The sequence below is a fragment of the Thalassophryne amazonica genome, chromosome 14 (assembly GCF_902500255.1).
Source record: "Thalassophryne amazonica chromosome 14, fThaAma1.1, whole genome shotgun sequence".
NCBI lineage: Eukaryota > Metazoa > Chordata > Actinopteri > Batrachoidiformes > Batrachoididae > Thalassophryne > Thalassophryne amazonica.
Genome location: NC_047116.1, coordinates 36,527,724 through 36,548,604, shown reverse-complemented (window position 1 = coordinate 36,548,604; position 20,881 = coordinate 36,527,724). Strand labels below are relative to the sequence as shown.

The following is a 20,881-nucleotide window of genomic DNA, read 5'->3' as shown; positions in this document are numbered from 1 at the left end:
TGATATATCTGTTGTCTAAATTGTGTTTTTTTTTTATTATTATTATTATCTATGAAATATTCTAACATTTTGAGATACAAGTTTTCTATATTTTGGAGCTTTGGGCTGTAATTATCATTAATTATTAATTATATTAAAATAAAAAACTGCTTAAAATGTAGTGTATCTGTAATAACTATAAAATATAGAAAATGTTCACTTTCTAAAATGACAACAAAAAAAAAAAATTGCACAATGCTGCAATTTTTTTATAGATGCACTTGTAGTTGGCAACTTAGGTCACTGGTTAATATCAAAGGGTCTTCTTTCTCCTGCAGATATCAGCATCACCAAACACCTCTGTCCAGCGACCAATCACAAATGCAGAGACTGAGTCCACACCCAGCTTCACAGGTGCAGCAATCAGGGTATCCAATGATTCTACAAAGATCACCGCATCGGTCACAATGTTGAGGACAGTTTATCTTCCCTGCCAGCAAAGGAAGCCTTCTGCCTGAAGTGAAGCCCTACAACGTCCGAGGTCCCCAAAGAGGAACATCACATATGGTACACATAAGCATCCTGTGTGACCTCCTGGACTGTTTTCAGACCATTAATAAGTTTATAAAAATGTTTTTGAAATGGTAGTTTTCTCCACTGTTTTGTACTTTGAGGCCGGGGCAAAGGGCACATTACAATTCCAAACTACAACTGCACTCAGACAGACTACTCCTCCCCTGGGAACATAAACTACCCTTCAGCAAGCAACGGAGATCTGAAGCGTCTCAGTTTTTACACGAGGTCCCCCCCCCCCCCCCCCCCCCCCCCCAAAGGCGCCAGTGGCAGTGCTTGTTCTTCTAGCAAATACCCGAAACATTTTAAAAAGTAGATATTAAAGTGCACTCTGTTCAAAATAAGGTAGTTTCTGCAGCCAATTCATCTTCTGCTATATAATTTACTAAAAACAAATGAAAACATAAGATATTCCCATTGCTCCAAATGTAGAATTGTAAGCAAAGTTATCCCAGTGTCTCCTACAACATCTAAGAGCTGATAATCACAGCAACCACTCTGTGCAGGGCTTCGTACCTGAGGACTATGTATTGACAGTTCTAACAGCCCAACATTGATGCATTTGTAAGCATTTAATATACAGTAGTGTTCAAAATAATAGTGCTATGTGACTAAAAAGATTAATCCAGGTTTTTGAGTATATTCCCTATTGTTACATGGGAAACAAGGGTACCAGTACCAGATTCTCACAAATCCAACAAGACCAAGCATCTGATATGCACACTCTTAAGGCTATGAAATTGGGCTATTAGTAAAAAAAAAAAAAAGTAGAAAAGGGGGTGTTCACAATAATAGTGTGGCATTCAGTCAGTGAGTTCGCCCAATTTTGTGGAACAAACAGGTGTGAATCAGGTTTTCCCCTATTTAAGGATGAAGCCAGCACCTGTTGAACATGCTTTTCTCTTTGAAAGCCTAAGGAAAATGGGACGTTCAAGACATTATTCAGAAGAACAGCGTACTTTGATTAAAACTTGATTGGAGAGGGGGAAACTTGTACGCAGGTGCAAACAATTATAGGCTGTTAATCTACAATGATCTCCAATGCTTTAAAATGGACAAAAAACCAGAGCAGCGTGGAAGAAAACAGAAACAACCATCAAAATGGATAGAAGAATAACCAGAATGGCAAAGGCTCACCCACTGATCAGCTCCAGGATGATCAAAGACAGTCTGGAGTTACCTGTAAGTGCTGTGACAGTTAGAAGACACCTGTGTGAAGCTAATTTATTTGCAAGAATCCCCCACAAAGTCCCTCTGTTAAATAAAGACGTGCAGAAGAGGTTACAATTTGCCAAAGAACACATCAACTGGCCTAAAGAGAAATGGAGGAATATTTTGTGGACTGATGAGAGTAAATTGTTCTTTTTGGGTCCAAGGGCCGCAGTCAGTTTGTGAGACGACCCCCAAACTCTGAATTCAAGCCACAGTTCACAGTGAAGACAGTGAAGCATGGTGGTGCAAGCATCATGATATGGGCAGGTTTCTCTTACTATGGTGTTGGGCCTATATATCGCATACCAGGTATCATGGATCAGTTTGGATATGTCAAAATACTTGAAGAGGTCATGTTTCCTTATGCTGAAGAGGACATGCCCTTGAAATGGGTGTTTCAACAAGACAATGACCCCAAGCATACTAGTAAACGAGCAAAATCTTGGTTCCAAAACTAACAAAATTATCTCGCAGATGTGAAGAAATCATGAAAAAACTTGCGGTTATACAACTAAATACTAGTTTAGTGATTCACAGGATTGCTAAAAAAGCAGTTGAATATAATAGTTTTGAGCTTGTAGCGTCAACAGCAGATGCTACATTATTGTGAACAATCCCTTTTCTACTTTTTATTACTAACAGCCCAATTCATACCTTAAGAGTGTGCATATCTGAATGCTTGGTCTTGTGGATTTGAGAATCTACTCCATCTACTGGTACCTTGTTTCCCATGTAACAATAAGAATATACTCAAAACCTGGATTAATCTTTTTAGTCACATAACACTACTATTATTCTGAACACTACTGTAGCTCCCCTTTGTGGCCTGTTTTGTATCTGACCAGGATTTTATCTGCTATATACAGTGGAAATCCTCCTTTTTGGCAACCAGACAGTTTAGCTCACAAAACCACTTTTGGATTGCCGGAGGGGCCAGCACAACTACTGCAGGTGCTTCAACCTGTAAAAAACAGGTCAGCTGTCTTCCTCATAGGACATAATCACCATTATAAATCAAGACAAACTTGCTGTTATTCCCAGTTTTAGCAAATATGCGTGTATGCTTTTTCAGGAGTGCAAAATACATAAAGTAAAAAGAACATGCAAGGATATAATTATATATACAGATCATTTTGAGGTTTTTAATAATTGTCAACACATTTATGTACAAAGCAAGCAATGTCATACTGAAATGACCCCCAAAAAAGTTTATCCTAAATGCATTCACTTTTTTTTGACATTAAAGAGCTAAGGATTACCTCAAAGATTCAATTCAACAGTTTAACACTTTGATACAGAATCACTATAGGTACAGTTTGACAAAAACCTTCACAAATTATCTTCCCACAGTTAAACAGCCCTGGGCATGGCAGGATGACAGAAATCAAGCTATATTTACCTCTGCAATAAAAACTAATAGGAGACAGAATTTCAAGATCCATTCTATCAATTTTTATAAACCTGCCCTTCACCCCGCCCACCCCATTTCCCCCAACAGACGTGATGGTAATTTTTACCAAGACACAAACAACAAATCCCGAGGCTGGCAACGTATAATCATAAAATGAAATTAATGTATCAGTGAACTGAAGGATGCGCTGGGATTTTTCTTACACAGCTGTACAATGTTACACACTGAGCCTCTGAAAGCTGCCCTTCAGTTAATGAACAACTGCCAGACACAAAATGTTTTATGGAATCTAGTGTAGCTTGAAATTCAACATGTATAACTTTGCCAATCCATAATTCTTACATCTGGAGGAGAAACTGTAATGATCACTGACCAGTTTCTAAACAAAACACCTTTAAAGATCGTGCCTGTCACACAACAGACACACACCTCTGATGTGCAACAGCTGTGACCAAATTTAACCAAGTCGTGCGCCCGCGTGAACAGCAACACCCAATTAAATGGAATGTGTTCCTCACAAAAACCTAAGCAAGTTAGCAGAAACTCAAAGCATAAAAAAATGCCAGTGGTTTGTGGATTTTTGACAACTACCATCTTCTAAATTAGAAACTGCCTCAAAAGACTGAAGCTGTAGCTTTTACAATTAGCATCGGTTAGTATGATAAGATAGCTGGTGGATTCAGGTAGTGAACCCAATTTGAGCTCATAACCTAGTATTACACAACTAATCTCTAACTATGGCGGACTCTGTGCTGCTGCTATCACTATAACCTCAAAGATGGCCACTAACCACTTGTTAGAAATTTAAACAAAACCAAAAGATGACATAACTAGTGCCACTGTTTAACCAAAATTACATTTAAAGCTGGTTGACAGAGGAATGCAGGACACAGACAAGTAGCCTAACTGAAAATTGAACGTCTACACATTGGTATCCCAACTTCACAATCTCACTGAGTTTATCCCTCCCACTTCTTATCATGCTTACAAATCTTCGTGATCTCTGGGAAAAGATATGGTAAAATAAATTCTAAAATAAGAACAAAGAATCTACAAAAACCTCTGAAATCTCCAACTTTCAACAAAATATAAAAAAAAAAATAACTTGACACTTCCACCACACCCAGGGCAGTACTGAGTCATGTTTTGCAAATCGATAATCACTGTGCGAGCCAGAACACACACCTTACTCGCTGCAATATTGCTAAATGGCCAATATCCTGTTATTCCTTGGCCTCAGAATGATCAAATCTAGAAAACATTTCTCCTTTTCTAATGCAGGACTCAAAACATGGTTACCTTTGTGCCATGAAAACCCAGGTCAGTACGGTAAATCAGTATTCATCTCATCTGAGGATCTACTAAAAATTGTGTATTAACTGTATGCGTGGGAGAAAAAATAAAACAGGGGCTTGTGAGAACAAAAGGACTCCAGCAAAATAAGGAAGAAGTCGCCACTTAGCCTTTTATGAAAGCATAAAACAAACTTGGAGAAACCAACCTCTTACAAAAACACTTGCGCTGCTAGTTAGTTCAATTCGTTTCCTCTTCAGTCTTCATTATTCATCCATGTAAGAACTAATGAGCAGGACCACTGTGGTTTGGCTGTGAAAGTCGCTATATACACACATACGCGCACACACATACGTACATACACATGGACTCGCAATGACTATTGACCCTATGCAGCTCCATCCATGTTCTAATTTCCACAGAGACAGGTGATGTAAATATATTTCCCACTTTTCCAGTGGTAAACTACACTGTGGAAACAGTCTAAACACTGAAACGTAAAATAATTTGCTCTGTCAGTCAGCTACACCGCATCCAAATTTATTTACCTGGGTGATGATGTAAAATTAATCAAAATCATTCTGGCTACAATCGAACTGAAGTCCTCAGAGGTGACATCAGGCTGGGAGAATGTACAGCTGCCTTGCTTTGTGTGAATAAAAACACCTGTCATTTGTGTTTAACTACTTTGCATTGTTAAACCAATTTCCACAGTGTATCTGGAGTCAGAGAGATTACTGTGGGCACTTGTTTTAAAAATTTACCAACACCCATGTTTATGATCTAAGAAAACATAAAAGTGTTTTACATGTCATTTTTACATCATCTGGTTACTGTGATTCATATGTTGGTAGATGTTTGAGACCTCTTTCAATGCTAAGTTGATGTTGCAAAATGTCTCTCCTTTTATCCAATCACACAGAAATTCTCGTTGTGATGTTTCCACTGGATAAGAGTTGGGCAAAAAGTCAATTACTGTGAAAAATGACAGCAAATGGTGGTTTCGGTGAATGGTGGAGTCAACAGAGATTCAGCACTTCAGGCACTGAAAACATTTCCTTGTTTCAGCTGTGCATAGGGTCAATTCTGTCCACAAACGTTACTGTGAACTCCTCAGTGGTATCACAGGTGAAAATTCTTCAGTCTTACACACAAACAGGAGAGCTAAGTGGGCCAGTGGCTGATACTTATATACTGTAACCATGACAACTAGGGTGCTCCTCTTGTTGGTAATTTAAGAGGCTCAGACAGGCAACCCAAAGTGCCCAAGGGAACTGTGGAAAGGCAAGTCATCTGAAAAAGGACCCCCCCCCCCCCGACCGTCCATTGAAGAGTTGCTGTGGAAAGACAAAAAAACAAAAACAAGTGATTTTCATGTGACGTGTGCTCTCACACACACACACACACACACACACACACACACACACACACACACACACACACACACACACACACACACACACACACACACACACACACACACACACACACACACACACACACACACACACCACATTTCACACAATCTGCTAAAGTAACTTCAGGCAGAACACAGAGACTTTCAGTATGCAATTTTGTATACAAGATGTAATACATTTTACTAATTTTAAATACTAGATATTTTGCTAATTTAATTTTCTACTTCAAGGAACACAATGTGTGCCACAAACCTATGACAAACAGGACAAACGGCAGTACAACTGCAAACACCTGGTAGAAATGTTCCAACACCATCCACTGCACATTAACAAATGGTGCTTTACTCATATCAGCAGCGTATGGGAGCATGTTCTACATCCTTCTGGTTGTGTTTTGGCAGAAAATATTTCTCAGTGAATATTTCAGACTGGGTCCTAATAATCACAAGACACTTTCAGACCAGGTCACTAATTAAATGGTGCCATCAGGTTCAGACAGCTACAGGTCCATTTCAGCTTAGTTCCAAAGATTTGGACTGACCTTGAGCAGGAAACTGCACATTATTTCAATGTGCGCCAATCAACAATTTTACATCTTCAGGGTTACTGAACGGGTGTAACATCGACTACGACCAGGTGCACAAAAGGATCCTGAAGACAGGATCACTATACTACCTTATGCCAGATTTACAATCTTTACTAGACAAGTGAAGCAAATCGCAACAACACTATCAGCAGGAAGGGAGAAAAGATTTGTAACAGAAGTGTGAAAATGTCTTCCAGCTCCAGCCATTTGTGTAATAAAACAATGTCAAGGTCAGATATCAGCACAGGCGTTATGCAGCAAGGCTGCAATACTGCAGCTGTAAGTCACATTTTTAGCAATCTTCACTTTCTCTTATGAAAGAAGGTTCAATGTCCATAATCCTGATGGGTGACTCAACATCTGCAGACATCAAGGTGACCATTCAGCTCAACCCTGTATCCTCTAGTGGGATTGTTTTGGTGGAGATAAAGTTATGATCTGGGGTGCCAGTGCTCATTTCATATCACAGCTAATTACTGACCATGGAAATCTGATAATGATAATATAACTTTACAAGAATGAGATCTTGCAGCCAGTTCTGTTACTGGTCAAACATGGCAGGAATAACAGACTGGTGTATGAACATGAAAACTGAACAGCACACACTGCTCCAACAATGTGCAGGTGTTGCAGTAACCCCCAAGATAACCTTACAAGACATCTTTGGGGTGAACTTCGCTAACACGTGCAATAGCAGGCAGATGAATCAATCAACAAGAATGACCTTGCTCAAGTCTTTGCACAACACTGGGTTGCAATTACACAAGCCAGTCATTTGTGGTTGTCTATTGGTCACCACTCGCAAGCTGCTGACAGTATTTTTCTAACTGCAGAATTATTTCAAAATTATGAAAATATTTTTGTTTTTCAATTTTGCATTAATGTGTGGCATCACAAAATTTTGGTCAGTTATTTTATAAACTCTACCTCTCCCCACAAAATTAGGCAAGCAGATAAACTATGATAACATGGATGAGACATGAAGGTTTTACCGTGAAGACAAGGTGGTTTTAGCTTTCATCGTCTGAGACATGGGGTTTAGCAATGGCCATCTCCTCCTTGCTATTTGCAATCATCTTACACTTCTGTAAAAACAGAGAAACAATGGGACACATAAGTGTAGATACTTGTGGATTGATCAGGTGTAATCACCTAAACACCATCACATTCTATTTATTTAAAAACAAAAACACAAATACTCTCAGAAGCACATATCAGCAATGACCTATTTGCTAGTGACCCCCTTTTACCTCAGTAAGCTCCTTAATCGTGTGTATGTTAGCCTGCTGAGTGACCTTCCTCTTGGCTTCTTCAATGTGGTCCAGGTTTAGAGATGGGGTTGGAGGAGCAAGGCATGGAGGGGGCTTGTTGGTGATAGTAGGAAGAGGAGCCAAGGGTGGCATGGCTGCCGCCAGAGCACCCATGTTGGTCAGGGCAGCTGTCATTGTAGCTGCTGTCATACTGGCCATAGCTGCACTCATGGTCATATTTGACATGCTGGGCATTCCTGGAATATTAGGTAACCCCATTGGACCCATGGTGGGCATCCCCATGCCCATTGGGAGAGGTAAAGGTAGAGGTAGGGAGAGAGGTGCAGGAGATGGAGTCGGTAAAGGAAGCTGTAAGATGGCTTTAGGACGCAGACTCTCAGGAATGGGCACTCCAGCCTTAGCACACATGGCAGCAGCATTAGCTTTAGCTATCTCCAGTAATTGCTCCTTGTCTGAAAAAAGAAAGCCAGAGGAAAGAATAATTCAATAGTGAATACCAAAGATAAACATGTAGTGGGTCTCACAAAAAGGTGAAAACAGAAAAGTGAATATGAAAAGTGAGACAGAACAAATTTGTGAGAGACTGAGTAAAATATTCATGAACTTTCAAAGTATAGCAACAGAAATGTAAAAGGGTAGATAGACAACCAAGATATAATGCAGTCACTATGACACTTATTCTCACAATTGCAATAAAAGCATTTCTGTCATGTAATTATTGTGTAATTTAAATAGCTAAATATAAATATAATAATAATAAACATTTTACCAAGCTCTGTAAGCCGAGCAGGGGACTTGCTGGTGCTGCGCCGTGGCCGGGACCCTGAGCGACGCTGCTTGCGGAGAATGAGAACTGGAGAATGGCTGGGTTCCCTCTTCCATCTGTCTCGTCTATCGAATGATCGGCTTCGAAACACTGGTCGTCGGCCTCGACCCCTTGATCTAGATCTACGCCTGCGGTCAGAGGAACGCGACCTGGATCGCCTGCTTCTGTCTCCTGACCTGGACCTCTTCCTCCGGCCCATAGAGCGACTCTTTGATCGTTTGCTCCTGTCTGCAGACTTGGACCTTCTCCTCCCCCGGGAGGCAGGAGAACGAGTGCGAGATCGCCTCTTGCGTGTTGGAGAACGGGACTTGGATCGACGGACTCTGGTCCGAGACTTGGAGCGTGACCTCTTGCGACGTGTGGCTGAGCGTGACCGACTGGTCCGTCGTCGACGAGCAGGACTACGAGATTTAGATCGGCGTTTTTTCCTCTCTGATGGAGAGACAGATTCTCTCTTTCTCACTGGAGTCTTGGACCTGTTAGCAACCACAATTCATTAGTTGTACCATAATGTCTTCTTTTGATGCCCAAGAATTTTATTAAACCCAGGACACTGTTAATACCTGCAGCAGAATAAAATGATTGGTAATAGGGCCAATCACAACTACAACCCCAAATCGTTAAAAAGGTTGGACGGTATAGAAAAATGCAAATTAAAAAAAAAAAAAAAAAACCAGACAGTGACATTAACATTTACTTTATTTCACTGCAGACAGTATGAACCGTGAAGATATTTACCATTTGTGTGGTCAACTTAATTTATTTATCAATATACATTCCTGCATTTAAGGCCTGCAAGAAAGAGAGCAGTGAGGTAAAAATAAATAAATAATGAAGCTATTTCTAACAGGTGATGTCAACGGGTGATTGTTATGATTTGGTATAAAATGAGTATCCACAAAAGGCCAAGTCTCTGAAGAGCAAAAACTAGCAGCGCAGATCTCCATTTTGTCAATGTATGAGAAAACTGTTGAAATGTTTAAAAGTAAAGTCCTTCAAAGAAAGATTGGAAGGGATTTGCCTATTTCCCAGTACACACTATCATTAAAAGATACAAAGAATCTGGAGGAATTTCAGTGCCTAAAGGGCAAGAGTGCAAGATGAACATCCATGATCTCAGATCCCTCAGATGGCACTGTATCAAGAACTGTCATTCATAAACAGCTGATATAGCTACATGGGCAAGAGATTACTTTGGGAAACTTAAGTCAAGCACTACAACACAGAGTCACATTCACAAATGTGTCATTCCATCTCAAATCAACCAATGGCTCCAGCAGCACCATTTCTGATTTGCATTATAACCACGTTCAGTGTGCCATTAGGTCCCAAAAAAGGTAGGAAACAGGTTTTTGGTAATACTCGTATGTGTACACATTTTGCTTTTACACCCCATTATAAGGGGGTAAGTTTAGGCCTACATCTAATGACCATCATTCAGGTAGGTACCTCACAGGGCCACAATTCTTGAAATATAATAGAGGTTTGAAATTCACAGGAACATCTCATTTTTCACTGCTGGTTTGCAAAACAATCATGCAAAATATGATGTAATGCAAACATCTCATGCTTCCTACTGACAAAAGGTTTATTTGATAAGAATAATAATAGCTAAACTCTAGATTAGCTATTTTTATTTTATCAAACCAAACTATGGTCTAGAAAAGTCAGTTTTAATCAGACAGCTGTGTATGCCAATTACACCTCCTTTTAACCGCACTTTGATCAATTCAAGCTATTTATTAACTAATCAATCTACTTATTCATTAAACTTGAGTTAATTTGCAGGTTGTAGATTCCCATAAACATCACAAACCTGGACTGTTTCTTTTTGAAGGCAGTCTTGGACGTTGATCCTCGAGGTGATGATGTTGAGCGTGGTTTCCTGTTTGCCTGAGGGGAGCTCAACTGTGACACCTTCTTTTGCACTTCTGGGGACACTGAACGTGAGGAGCTTCTCTGGTGTTTAAGAGCAGTTTTAACGGGAACAGAAGAATCCTCTTCCTCTTCTGAGCCCTCTGAACAATTTGAGCCATCTGGACCAGTGCCATGTTCAGGTGAATCAGATCTGGACCTGGAACTATCTTGCTCATCAGATGAGCTGGGTGGGGTGCCACCACCCTCTTCCTGCTGCTCTTCATTGCTGGGAACAAGAGTCGGAGGCTGTTCCTGTAGTTTATCTGAAGAACTCCCAGGTTGGTCAGATACTGGCTGCTGGGGGCTTGGAGGTTTGCAGACATCTACAAAATGCAAGAAAAGATAAATAGAAGGCCTCTAAAATTTGGAAAATCAAATCAAAATCAAGTTTATTAATTTATATAGCGCCAATTCACGATGAAATCGTCAAGACATTTCACACAAGATAATAAAAACAGAAAAAACTGAATTAAAAATTTAAAAACAATAAAAAGACAAAACCATAAAAGAATACAAAAATAAAAACACAACACTAATGATAAAACAAGGAAAACAAATGAGTCTTTAAACGTGATTTAAAAGCCTCCACAGTATCCGACTGCTATACGTGTGCCGGGAGATCGTTCCACAGAGCTGGGGCACCGTAGAAAAAGCTCTGTGACAATACACAATAATAATCTGATAGGTGCATGCAACATCAGGAATCACAAGACCACACAAACAGATGACATGTCTATGCTCCAGATATAATAAATAAAAATGTAACTGAAATTAAGTCAAGTAAGTCCCATCGGCTGCTCCCTTGTTTTCACTCGGGGTCACCACCTCAGACCCAAGGTGGATCTGCATGTTGATTTGGCACAAGATTTTCACTGGATGCCCTTCCTGACTCAACTCCACATTACATGGAGAAATGTGGCAGCCATGAGGTTTGAACCAGGAACCTTCTGCACTGAAACCAAGCACACTAACCACTTGGGCACCACCCCTGCCACTTAAAGGAAAAGAAAACCCACTGATACTTTATGATTGGGTTTGTAGATTATGATATGTGCTATTTCCTTATGGTATTTCCTGTTAAGAGTGTTTTTGTATGGCTGGGCTAAAGCCACCAGCAGGCTGCCATGCCTTCTACTATAACAGCAATGTGTGACGTCACATGGGCGCAGAGGTTCAACACTCTGCCAGTGTCACCCTACAGTATAGAAGGGGCAAATATGTCAGAGGTCTCAAACATGTTCCAGAAAGGGTTGAGAGGGTGCAGGTTTTCTTTGCAACCACCCACTCCACCAGGTTAACATCACTTTGAGCAGGTGGAATCAGTTAATCAATGAAATCACATGGAGGAGTGGGTGGTTGCAAAGAAAACCTGCACCCTCTCAGCCCTTTCTGGAATGAGTTTGAGACCCCTCAATAGAGAGAAGGATTTTTTAACTTTTAATTAAATACGTACGGTAAATGCCGTTTGCCTGACGCGCAGGTCATACAGCGCACACATGGTGTGTTGTGGCGTCTGATCCGCTCCACACTCAGAACTGAGTACTGGTAATTTTAACTTTTTTTTTCCCCTTTATGCATCATGAGATAATGTAATCGTGCAGCCAGGATCACCTGGTGTCTGTGGTAAATGAGATGTTAAGGTGATCTGACACTGTGGGGAAGGAAGGGGAGAGGCTCGGCTGACTGATCTATCGGGAGGCACAACTGTAGCGCAAAGTGCCAGAGGGACTTTTCTTCATCCATGACAAGGATTTAATTGTTTTCAGACGTCGTTTTCTGTAGGACATGTTGATGAATCCAATACAACTAAGAGGTAAGACTTTATATTTATTGTGTGTGTGAATATAAACGACATGAGGACCGCAGCTTTCAGCCAATTAATGGACAGCATCAATTGACGTATTTCGACTTATGAGAAAGCCTGTAAAATTCCATGAATTAGCTGCATCATTGTTTAAACCGCAGTGCTTAAAGTGTGTGAAAAAAGTAGCATCTTGTAGTCTGGCAATTACAGTATTTACATCAGCATGTGTTTGCTATATGTAGATTTCTGTGCTCATGTTACATCACATCATTCCGCTAACGATATGGGGGATTTTTTTTGATTGGTTAAAATTGTTGTTGATGGATGAATTCTGACGTTTGGAAGCAGATATTTCAGTTGTAAGGGTTCCTTATTTTCATTTATACCCATCAATCATTAGTTTATAGCACAGTCTATCTTCCCAGCTGTATTTATCAGTTTTCTTTTCCTTTAACTGAAATTCAGTGCAATTACATAAGCCCTCAAGCAAATTTACAAAGCAAAAAAACCCCAAATAATTAAAAAGATGAATGTCTAAGTGTTTGCTATATCATGAATTCTACATGAAATGAAGAATAGTTCCAATCACTTCCACTGATGAAAACAAAACTTGTATCTACTTCAGCAGCGACATAAGGATCAACTTTGATATCCACCCTCAAATACAATTCCACATTTGTTGCTATAGAATTTCCCCTATTATGTGTTATTTAAAATACGTTCAGAAGGATAGTGTGTGGTGACCAAGTGGCCAGTGTGCTTGCTTCCAAGACATAAGGTTCCCAGTTCAAGACCACTTGTGACCATTCTCCATGTAATGTGGAATTATGTCAGGAAGTGCATCTGGCATAACACTTGTGCCAAATCAACATACAGAGCCATATTAAATCTGCTGTGGCAACCCCATGTGGGAAGAAATTCCAAATAACTATATATATTTTTTTACTTAAAAAATATGTTTCAAAATGCAAATGAGCCCTTTTGTATGGTGACAATATTTAATTAAATGTCCAAAGTTATACCAAAGATATCCTGTCATTGACTTAGGTCAGTGGTTAGCGTCCAAGTCTCACAACCATACAGCAAGACAGGCAGCAACAGGACCCTGAAGACTTGGACCTGCATTCGCCTGCAAAGATATCAGCATCACCAAACACCTCTGTCCAGTGACCTCGTTAATTCAAAAGCTCTTCCCTGTTGCCTCTTGATCTCAGGCGAAAGGCCCTAGAGATGTATGTCACTGCCGAGATAAGTGAATGTCTCTGCAAGTTCAATTCCTTCCAAATTACTGGGGGCAGACCCTGAAAATCTGAAATAACTGATTTTATTTATTTATTTTAAGCACAAGAACATGCACATTTGTGTGACTGAGTTTTGTGCACAACAGAGCACACGGGGACTGTGGATGCAGACATGCAATTCTTTCAGTTGCTGTGCTGCTTTTTCTATACCTGCTTACTCCAATCAAGGGACATGGGAGGCTGGAGAATATCCCAGCAGGCATAGGGTGTGAGGCAGGGTACAGCCTGGACAGGATGTCAGTCAATCGCTGGGCCACAGACAGACAGACACATGCAGTCACATTGTCATACACACTATGGGTCAATTTAAAGTTTCCAATTCATCTAACCTGCATGTCTTTCAAAGTGCGAGGAAGCTGGAGCACCCGGAGGGAAGCCACATGAACATGGTGAGAACATGCAAACGCCACACAGAAAGGACCAGGTGGGAAGTGATCCTACAACCTTCTTGCTGTGAGACAATAGTTAAACCACTAAACCACCATGTCTCCCAATATTTCTAGTAATGCTTCATAAATCTCACCAAGTTTCTTAAATGAGAGAGTAAAAAAAGTTCATCAGAGCTATGAACAAAGGACAGTAATATCTGGATCCAAGTAACAACTCCAACCAGGGGTGGATCGATTAATACACCGAGTTGCTTGGGCTGAAGACCAGTGACTCAAAGTCACCTGGGGCTCCACATTATTGTCCACCAAAATGTTTTGAACACATAAACACACAATATAACAGAATAATAAACTGGGCTTGGGCTCTCATTCGCAATTGGTGGTAAATTGGAGCACAAGATCAACAGACAGATTGGGGCCGAATCTGATGTCCTGTGGACGCTGTACCAGACTGTCATGGTGAAGAAAGCTGGGCCAGAAGGCGAGGCTCTCAATTTATCACCTGCCATCGCTTTGTCTCTGGCTCTTCATGGTCACACTCCCCAAAAATCAGATAAAATTGTGCATCCTCCTCTGTGACACTCACCGGCTTCCTGCACAGTTTTCCACTGCAGGGACAACCCCTAACAGTGAGAAATGTTTTCAGCTGTGGGACCATCATATTACTGAAATTTTCTCCACAACAGACTTGAAGATAACGCATGTGAAACTAACAGCACATAAACACTAAAAATATTGAATAAAATAAAGCACATTAGCCAGGCGCTGCCAAGCAAATATTGTCACTGTATTAACGTTATCTGAAGTGCGCTTATCGGCTTATTTAAAAAAAAAAAAAAAGAAAAAAAAAAAAGGATGCTGATGATGTAATGCATTTTTCTTGTGTGCGGTAGAGTGAATTGGAGGACACCCTGGAGAAGACCCAGGACACAGGAGGGATTATATTTCTTTACTGGCTTTGGATCTCTCAGGAAGTTAGAGGGCTTGGCCAAGAACAGGGAAGCGTTGGCCGAGCTGACTGGTCTACTGCCACTGCAACCCCGGTAAGTGGCAGAAAATGAATGAATGAATACATGAATGTATGAAGAATAAATACTCACGTTCTCAACAATATGATTAATTAGTTCCAACACTGTGCCACCCTTAGCCCACACAGAGCATGTTAAATCTGGAGTGAAACTGAGGGAAAGACATTACTGTGTTGAAGTGGATAATGGCAAAAAGGTTTTTTCTGACAAAACAGAGTGAATGCTCACACATTTAGGAATAAATTTCTGGGCCGTATGTACTGCTAAAATGGTCAAGATTAGTTATATCTTTTTTATATATAATTTTTATTTTCAAATGCAGGTCACAGACTTAAGGTACAAAAATGCATTTATTTTTTTTTTTATATAACAAGAACCAAACAGAACCTCATAACTACCCATAACGCCCTCCCTCCGCCCCAACCCATGATCCTCTATTCTGTTTAAGTACTTCAAAAAATAAATGAAAATCGAATCTAAAACAAGTGACAACCAGAAGTCAAAACCATAACTCAGACTTATAGACATGTCACGAGTTACAAATCCAACTGAACTAGAATATAGAAATAAAGATTAAAATATAAACTCCATTAAATTAAGCTGCTGAAAATAGAGAGTTCACTTATTTAACTATTATTACTGTAGCCGCTCACTCTGTAGTAAATCAGTATGATATTGTGTTTAAGACCGCAAAATTCACTCCATTCTGGAGGGGGGTGTCTGCTGCCGGCGGATGGGCCCAGATGAAAAAGTTTGGAGGCAACCACCACAACAAACATCTGTTCACAGGGAGACTTCTTGAGCTGGTAGTCCCTCAAAGTAAGCAAGCAAAGGTCTCCAGCATGGGCGCAACTTGGTGGGGGATAGGTGGGACATGTCCCCCACCTTTTCAACCAGGGGGGACAGAATATGGTATCCCCCCCCAACATATATGTGTGTACTTGAAACATGCTATGCCAGTCTTATGTGCAAACCATGTCAGTCTTATGTGCAAACCATGTCAGAATAGTATCTTTGTTTCTTCAAGTTTGTATTTTTAGCAGCATTGACTTGTTTACAACACCTTTTTCTTGTCACATTCGGAATTTTCTGGGACTGCATTTGCCCAGATTTGAAACCAAAAATAATTGCCTCTAAAGGACTAGTGTCTACACATAAGTATCAATGGACCATATGCTAATTTACTAAATTCTGAAAGTTAGAAAAGGAAATCGGAAAAGCTATCTGGGACCTCAGAAAGCCCATCTCCAAAATCAGTCTATGCAAGCAAAATTATGTTCAGTATGAGTGTTGTCATTAGTGCACTTTGAAAATTAAATTCATGATAAGTAATTTATCCTAAACTTATGATCTGTTGTTTTTTCAAACTTGTGCAAAAACAAATCTTGAGAAAAAAAATACAGTATGCGATAGTTAATAATTATTAAGAGCCTGTTCTTTCATATTTATGAATACATTTTACCACATTGCAGTTGTTTTTTTTTTTTTAATGAAAACTCAACCTATCATTGTTTTTGAGTTCTACACATGTGGTGATACCTTATTTAAACCAGGATGTTAATAAAATCAATGCCGGCTATTCTCAGAATAAAGTACTTATATCCACAGTTTCAAATTGCATAAGTCAAATGGTGTCCACTTTATGGTCTTCTCAAAACATTAAAATTACTGTTCTGGGTGCTCAGAATGCAACTGAGCTCATCTAGAAACCGTCGGCTTCTGGGGGCCTGAAGCGGCCCCCAGACCCCCCGCCTTTGAGCTTCGGCCCTGCGGGCCTCGCACTTTGTCTCCCCCAATTTCTAGTTCTAAATTGCGCCCTTGGTCTCTAGTGTGTATAAAACTTTTCTGACGAGCCTCTAACTGAGAATTTGATCTTCTCCAGCTTTAAAAGACCCATGATGTCATGTAACCAAACTTTAATTAAAGGAGGTTGAGAAGATTTCCACAGCAAGAGAATTCTCTTATGTGCAGAGAGGTAAATGCTATAATGTTACTTTGAACAGTCGTGGTACGGAGGTTGTCTGGAGGTTTTCCAAAAATTGCAATATGTGGGGTTGAAATTAGGTTCACGTGTAATATCCCTGAAATGATTTCAAAAACCTACTGCCAGGAATCAGACAGTTTGGGGCACACCCAAAACATGTGTGTGAGGTTGCATGAAGTCTGTTGACATCTATTACACTTATTAATTTGTCTTGAAAAAGTTTAGAAAGTTTTTCTTTACTGTAGTGTAGACAGTGGATTACTTTGAATTGAATTAATGAGAGTCTGGCAAAAATGGATGAAAAGTTAACTGCCCCCAGAGCTCTCTCCCAGAAGTCCTCAGAGAACAAACAAGCTGGAGTTCTGATTTCCAACTCGTCTTAATCCTAAAGTAAATTGGTGTCCTCAGTTGGTGAGAACAAATGGTGAAGGCAGGTAATCTGGCCCGTTTTTAAAGATTTAGCCTTGAGAGCCAGCTCTAACCCACTGGGTGTTGGTGCATGAGGGAATGATGCGGTGTGCTTTATTGCAAAGTCTCGAAGCTGAAAGTAATGAAAAAAGTCTGACTTAGATAAATTAAATATGGAGGTTAATTGGTTAAAACTCAGAAATACACCATCAAGTCTCCCAAATTGTGAAGCCCCTAGTTGTTTATTCTTAAATACTGTGGGTCTATTTTTGCTGGGATAAATAAGTAGTTATTCCAAATGGGAGAAGCTAAGGGGAGAGTGAGCCATCCAAAGTGACATTTTATTTGTGCCCAAATTTTCAATGTCTCAATTACTAAAGGATTAGAGGTAAAGCTCAATGGGGAAAAGGGTAGAGTACTACAGGTCAGGTCCGGTAGTGAAGAAGAGCAGGAAACTGACTCACTGCGGCACCAGCCGGGTTGGTGGGAAAGAAACCAGGATATTATTTTGTGCACATTGGCAGTCCAATAATATCTGATTAGGTTAGGAAGTCCAAGCCCTCCAGTTGGTTTGTCCCTGCATAGACGTGCACAGTTTGCCCCTGGGTCTTTTACCGGCCAACATGAATGAGGATATTATGTCATTTCAATTTATTTTCATTTATATAGCGCCAAATCACAAAAGTTGCCTCAAGGCGCTTCACACAAGTAAGGTCTAACCTTACTAACCCCCAGAGCAGCAGTGGTAAGGAAAAATTCCCTCTGAGGAAGAAACCTCAAGCAGACCAGACTCAAAGGGGTGACCCTCTGCTTGGGCCATGCTACAGACATAAATTACAGAGCTATTCACAAAACGAATATACAGGAAATGCTGCTGGTGCACAGGACAGGAGGACTGCCAGCACAAATACAACTCCCATCTCTGGATGGAGCTGCACCTTAAACAGAGAGAAAAAACAGAATCAGGCATCAGAAAGACAAGAAATACTGTATAATTTGCCAGCATTAAACAACGAGAAAAACAGAAGAAACACTAAAGTGATCGCCGGCCACTAGCCCTAAGCTTCACTAAAAGACCCAGAATTTAGGTAAAGTTGAGGCTGCAGCACGCTCTGTTTCCTAATAAAATTAATTAAAAGAGTAAAAAGCGTAAAACAAAACTATATCAGTATGCTAGCCATACAAAAAGGAAAATAAGTGCTTCTTAAGTCTGGACTTGAAAGTCTCCACAGAATCTGACTGTTTTACTGACGCAGGGAGATCATTCTACAAAGCAGGGGCACGATAAGAGAAAGCTCTGTGACCTGCAGACTTCTTATTCACCCTAGGGACACAAAGTAGTCCTGCACCCTGAGAATGCAAAGCCCAGGCCGGTACGTAAGGTTTAATTAGGTCAGCTAGGTAGGGAGGTGCCAGTCCGTGAACAATTTTATAGACTAGTAGCAGAACCTTAAAATCTGATCTCACTGGAACAGGAAGCCAGTGAAGGGATGCCAAAATGGGTGTAATGTGGTTGAACTTTCTGCTTCGTGTCAAAAGTCTGGCTGCAGCATTTTGAACCAATTGGAGAGCCCTAATGCTAGACTGCGGTAAACCAGAAAATAAAACATTGCAGTAGTCCAATCTGGAAGAGATAAACGCATGGATCAGGGTCTCAGCATCAGCCACAGACAGGATGGGACAAATCTTCGCTATATTTCACAGGTGGTAGAAAGCAGTCCTCGTAATATTTCTAATGTGGAGGTCAAAGGACAATGGGATCAAAATTACCCCAAGGTTCCTCACTTTGTCAGTGTGATGTATGACACATGAACCTAGGCTGAGCGTTAACTGGTCAAATTGATACCGACATCTCACTGGACCAAGAACCATCATTTCAGTCTTATCATTTCATCATTTAAAACAGAAAAAAAAAACTTTTGGTAGAAAGATGGGAAGGCATTGAAAAACATACAAGTATCTTGGTAACACATTCATTTTTATAATTTGTATCCTGCCCACTAGGGATAATGGCAAGTAATTCCATCGTTGCAAATCAGACTCGACTACTGTTGTTAATGCAGTGATATTTTGCTAACGCATTGTTCTTAGGGATCAACAAATATTAATGCCTAGATATTTAAATCCATTTTTAGTTATATTAAAAGGTATAGCAGATGACTGCAGGTCAATAGCTAATTGGTTAATTTGGAAGTATTTGCTTTCTGCAATGTTTAATTTATATCTAGATAACTGACTAAAACAGTCTAATAACTTTAGAATGTGTGGGATGCTTGTCAGTGGGTCACTCACACAGAGGAGCAGATCGTCTGCATATAGTGACACTTTATGTTTAATGCCAAATCTTTCAATCCCCCCGAAATACTTTTCCATCTTTAGTGCTACAGAGAGTGGTTCAATTGCCAATGCAAATAATAATGGGAACAGTGGACAGCCCTGACGTGTTTCCCCAAAACATTGAGAATGGAGAGGAGGCGGTGATTATTTGTGCACACGGAGGCAACAGGGGAAGAATAGAGTAACCTGACCTATGAAATAAAGTCAGAAGTAAATCCAAACGTCTCAAGGAGAAAGAGATAGGTCCACTCCACCCAATCAAATGGCTTCTCTGCATCGAGTGAAATGATGGCCTCTTGGACCATTTGATGAAGACTGTGGGAGAATGACATTGAGTAGTAAGTCCCTTTGGCTGCTCCATTGTTTGCAATCGGGGTCGCCACAGCAAATCCAAGGTGGATCTGCATGTTGAATTGGCATAGGTTTTACGCCGGATGCCCTTCCTCACGCAACTCCACATTACATGGAGAAATGTGGCAGGGGTGGGATTTGAACCCGGAACCTTCTGCACTGAAACCAAGCACATTAACCACTTGGCCACCACCCCTGCTGGGAGAATGACATTGAGTAATCTTCTAATATTAGAGTATGAATGTATTCCTCTTATGAATCCTGTCTGGTCATCTGAAACTATCAGAGGCATGACTAATTCCAATCAATGAGCAAGAACCTTTGCTGGTATTTTGACGTCTACAGGGAGGAGTGATACTGGTGGATAAGAACTGCAGTTCAGTGGATCCTTTCCCTTTTTTAAAATTAAAGAAATGGAAGCTTGCATGAGTGTAGGAGGTAGGATGCCTTGTTTAAATGAATAACTGAACATTTCAAGTAGCAATGGTGCTAACTGATCTGAAAACTTTTTGTAAAATTCAACGGGGTATCCATCTGGACCTGGGGACTTGCCACTGTTCATGGATTGTATCGCTTCCTTAATTTCTTGGAGAGCGAGAGGAGAATCTCGTCTAAGGTTATGCACAGGAGAAACATTAGGTAGAGCCAACTTGTCAAAAAAGTCAGCTAGCTGTTTATCATCTACGAAGGATTCTGAGGTATATAGCTGAGAGAAAAAGGACCTAAAAGTGTCATTTATTTTGTCAGGGTGCTGAAAAATTTATCCTGATTCGTCTGTTATTTGGCGTCTTGT

The 20,881-nt window shown here is 40.4% G+C and overlaps 1 protein-coding gene across 1 annotated transcript in view; it reads right to left on the bottom strand.

Annotated features, from left to right (window-relative positions):
* Window positions 1-2,882: 2,882 nt before the first annotated feature.
* Window positions 2,883-20,881, bottom strand: part of si:dkey-67c22.2 (uncharacterized protein LOC792544 homolog) — a 51,475-nt gene continuing 33,476 nt past the window's right edge. Inside the window, exons 9-14 of the mRNA XM_034186025.1 lie at window positions 18,205-18,207; window positions 10,386-10,809; window positions 8,513-9,045; window positions 7,723-8,195; window positions 7,465-7,557; window positions 2,883-5,805 (exon numbers count right to left, since the gene is read on the bottom strand). Of these exons, the coding sequence (XP_034041916.1) occupies window positions 7,483-7,557; window positions 7,723-8,195; window positions 8,513-9,045; window positions 10,386-10,809; window positions 18,205-18,207 (1,508 nt within the window). The 3' untranslated portion in view covers window positions 2,883-5,805; window positions 7,465-7,482. The remainder of the gene's footprint in view (window positions 5,806-7,464; window positions 7,558-7,722; window positions 8,196-8,512; window positions 9,046-10,385; window positions 10,810-18,204; window positions 18,208-20,881) is intronic.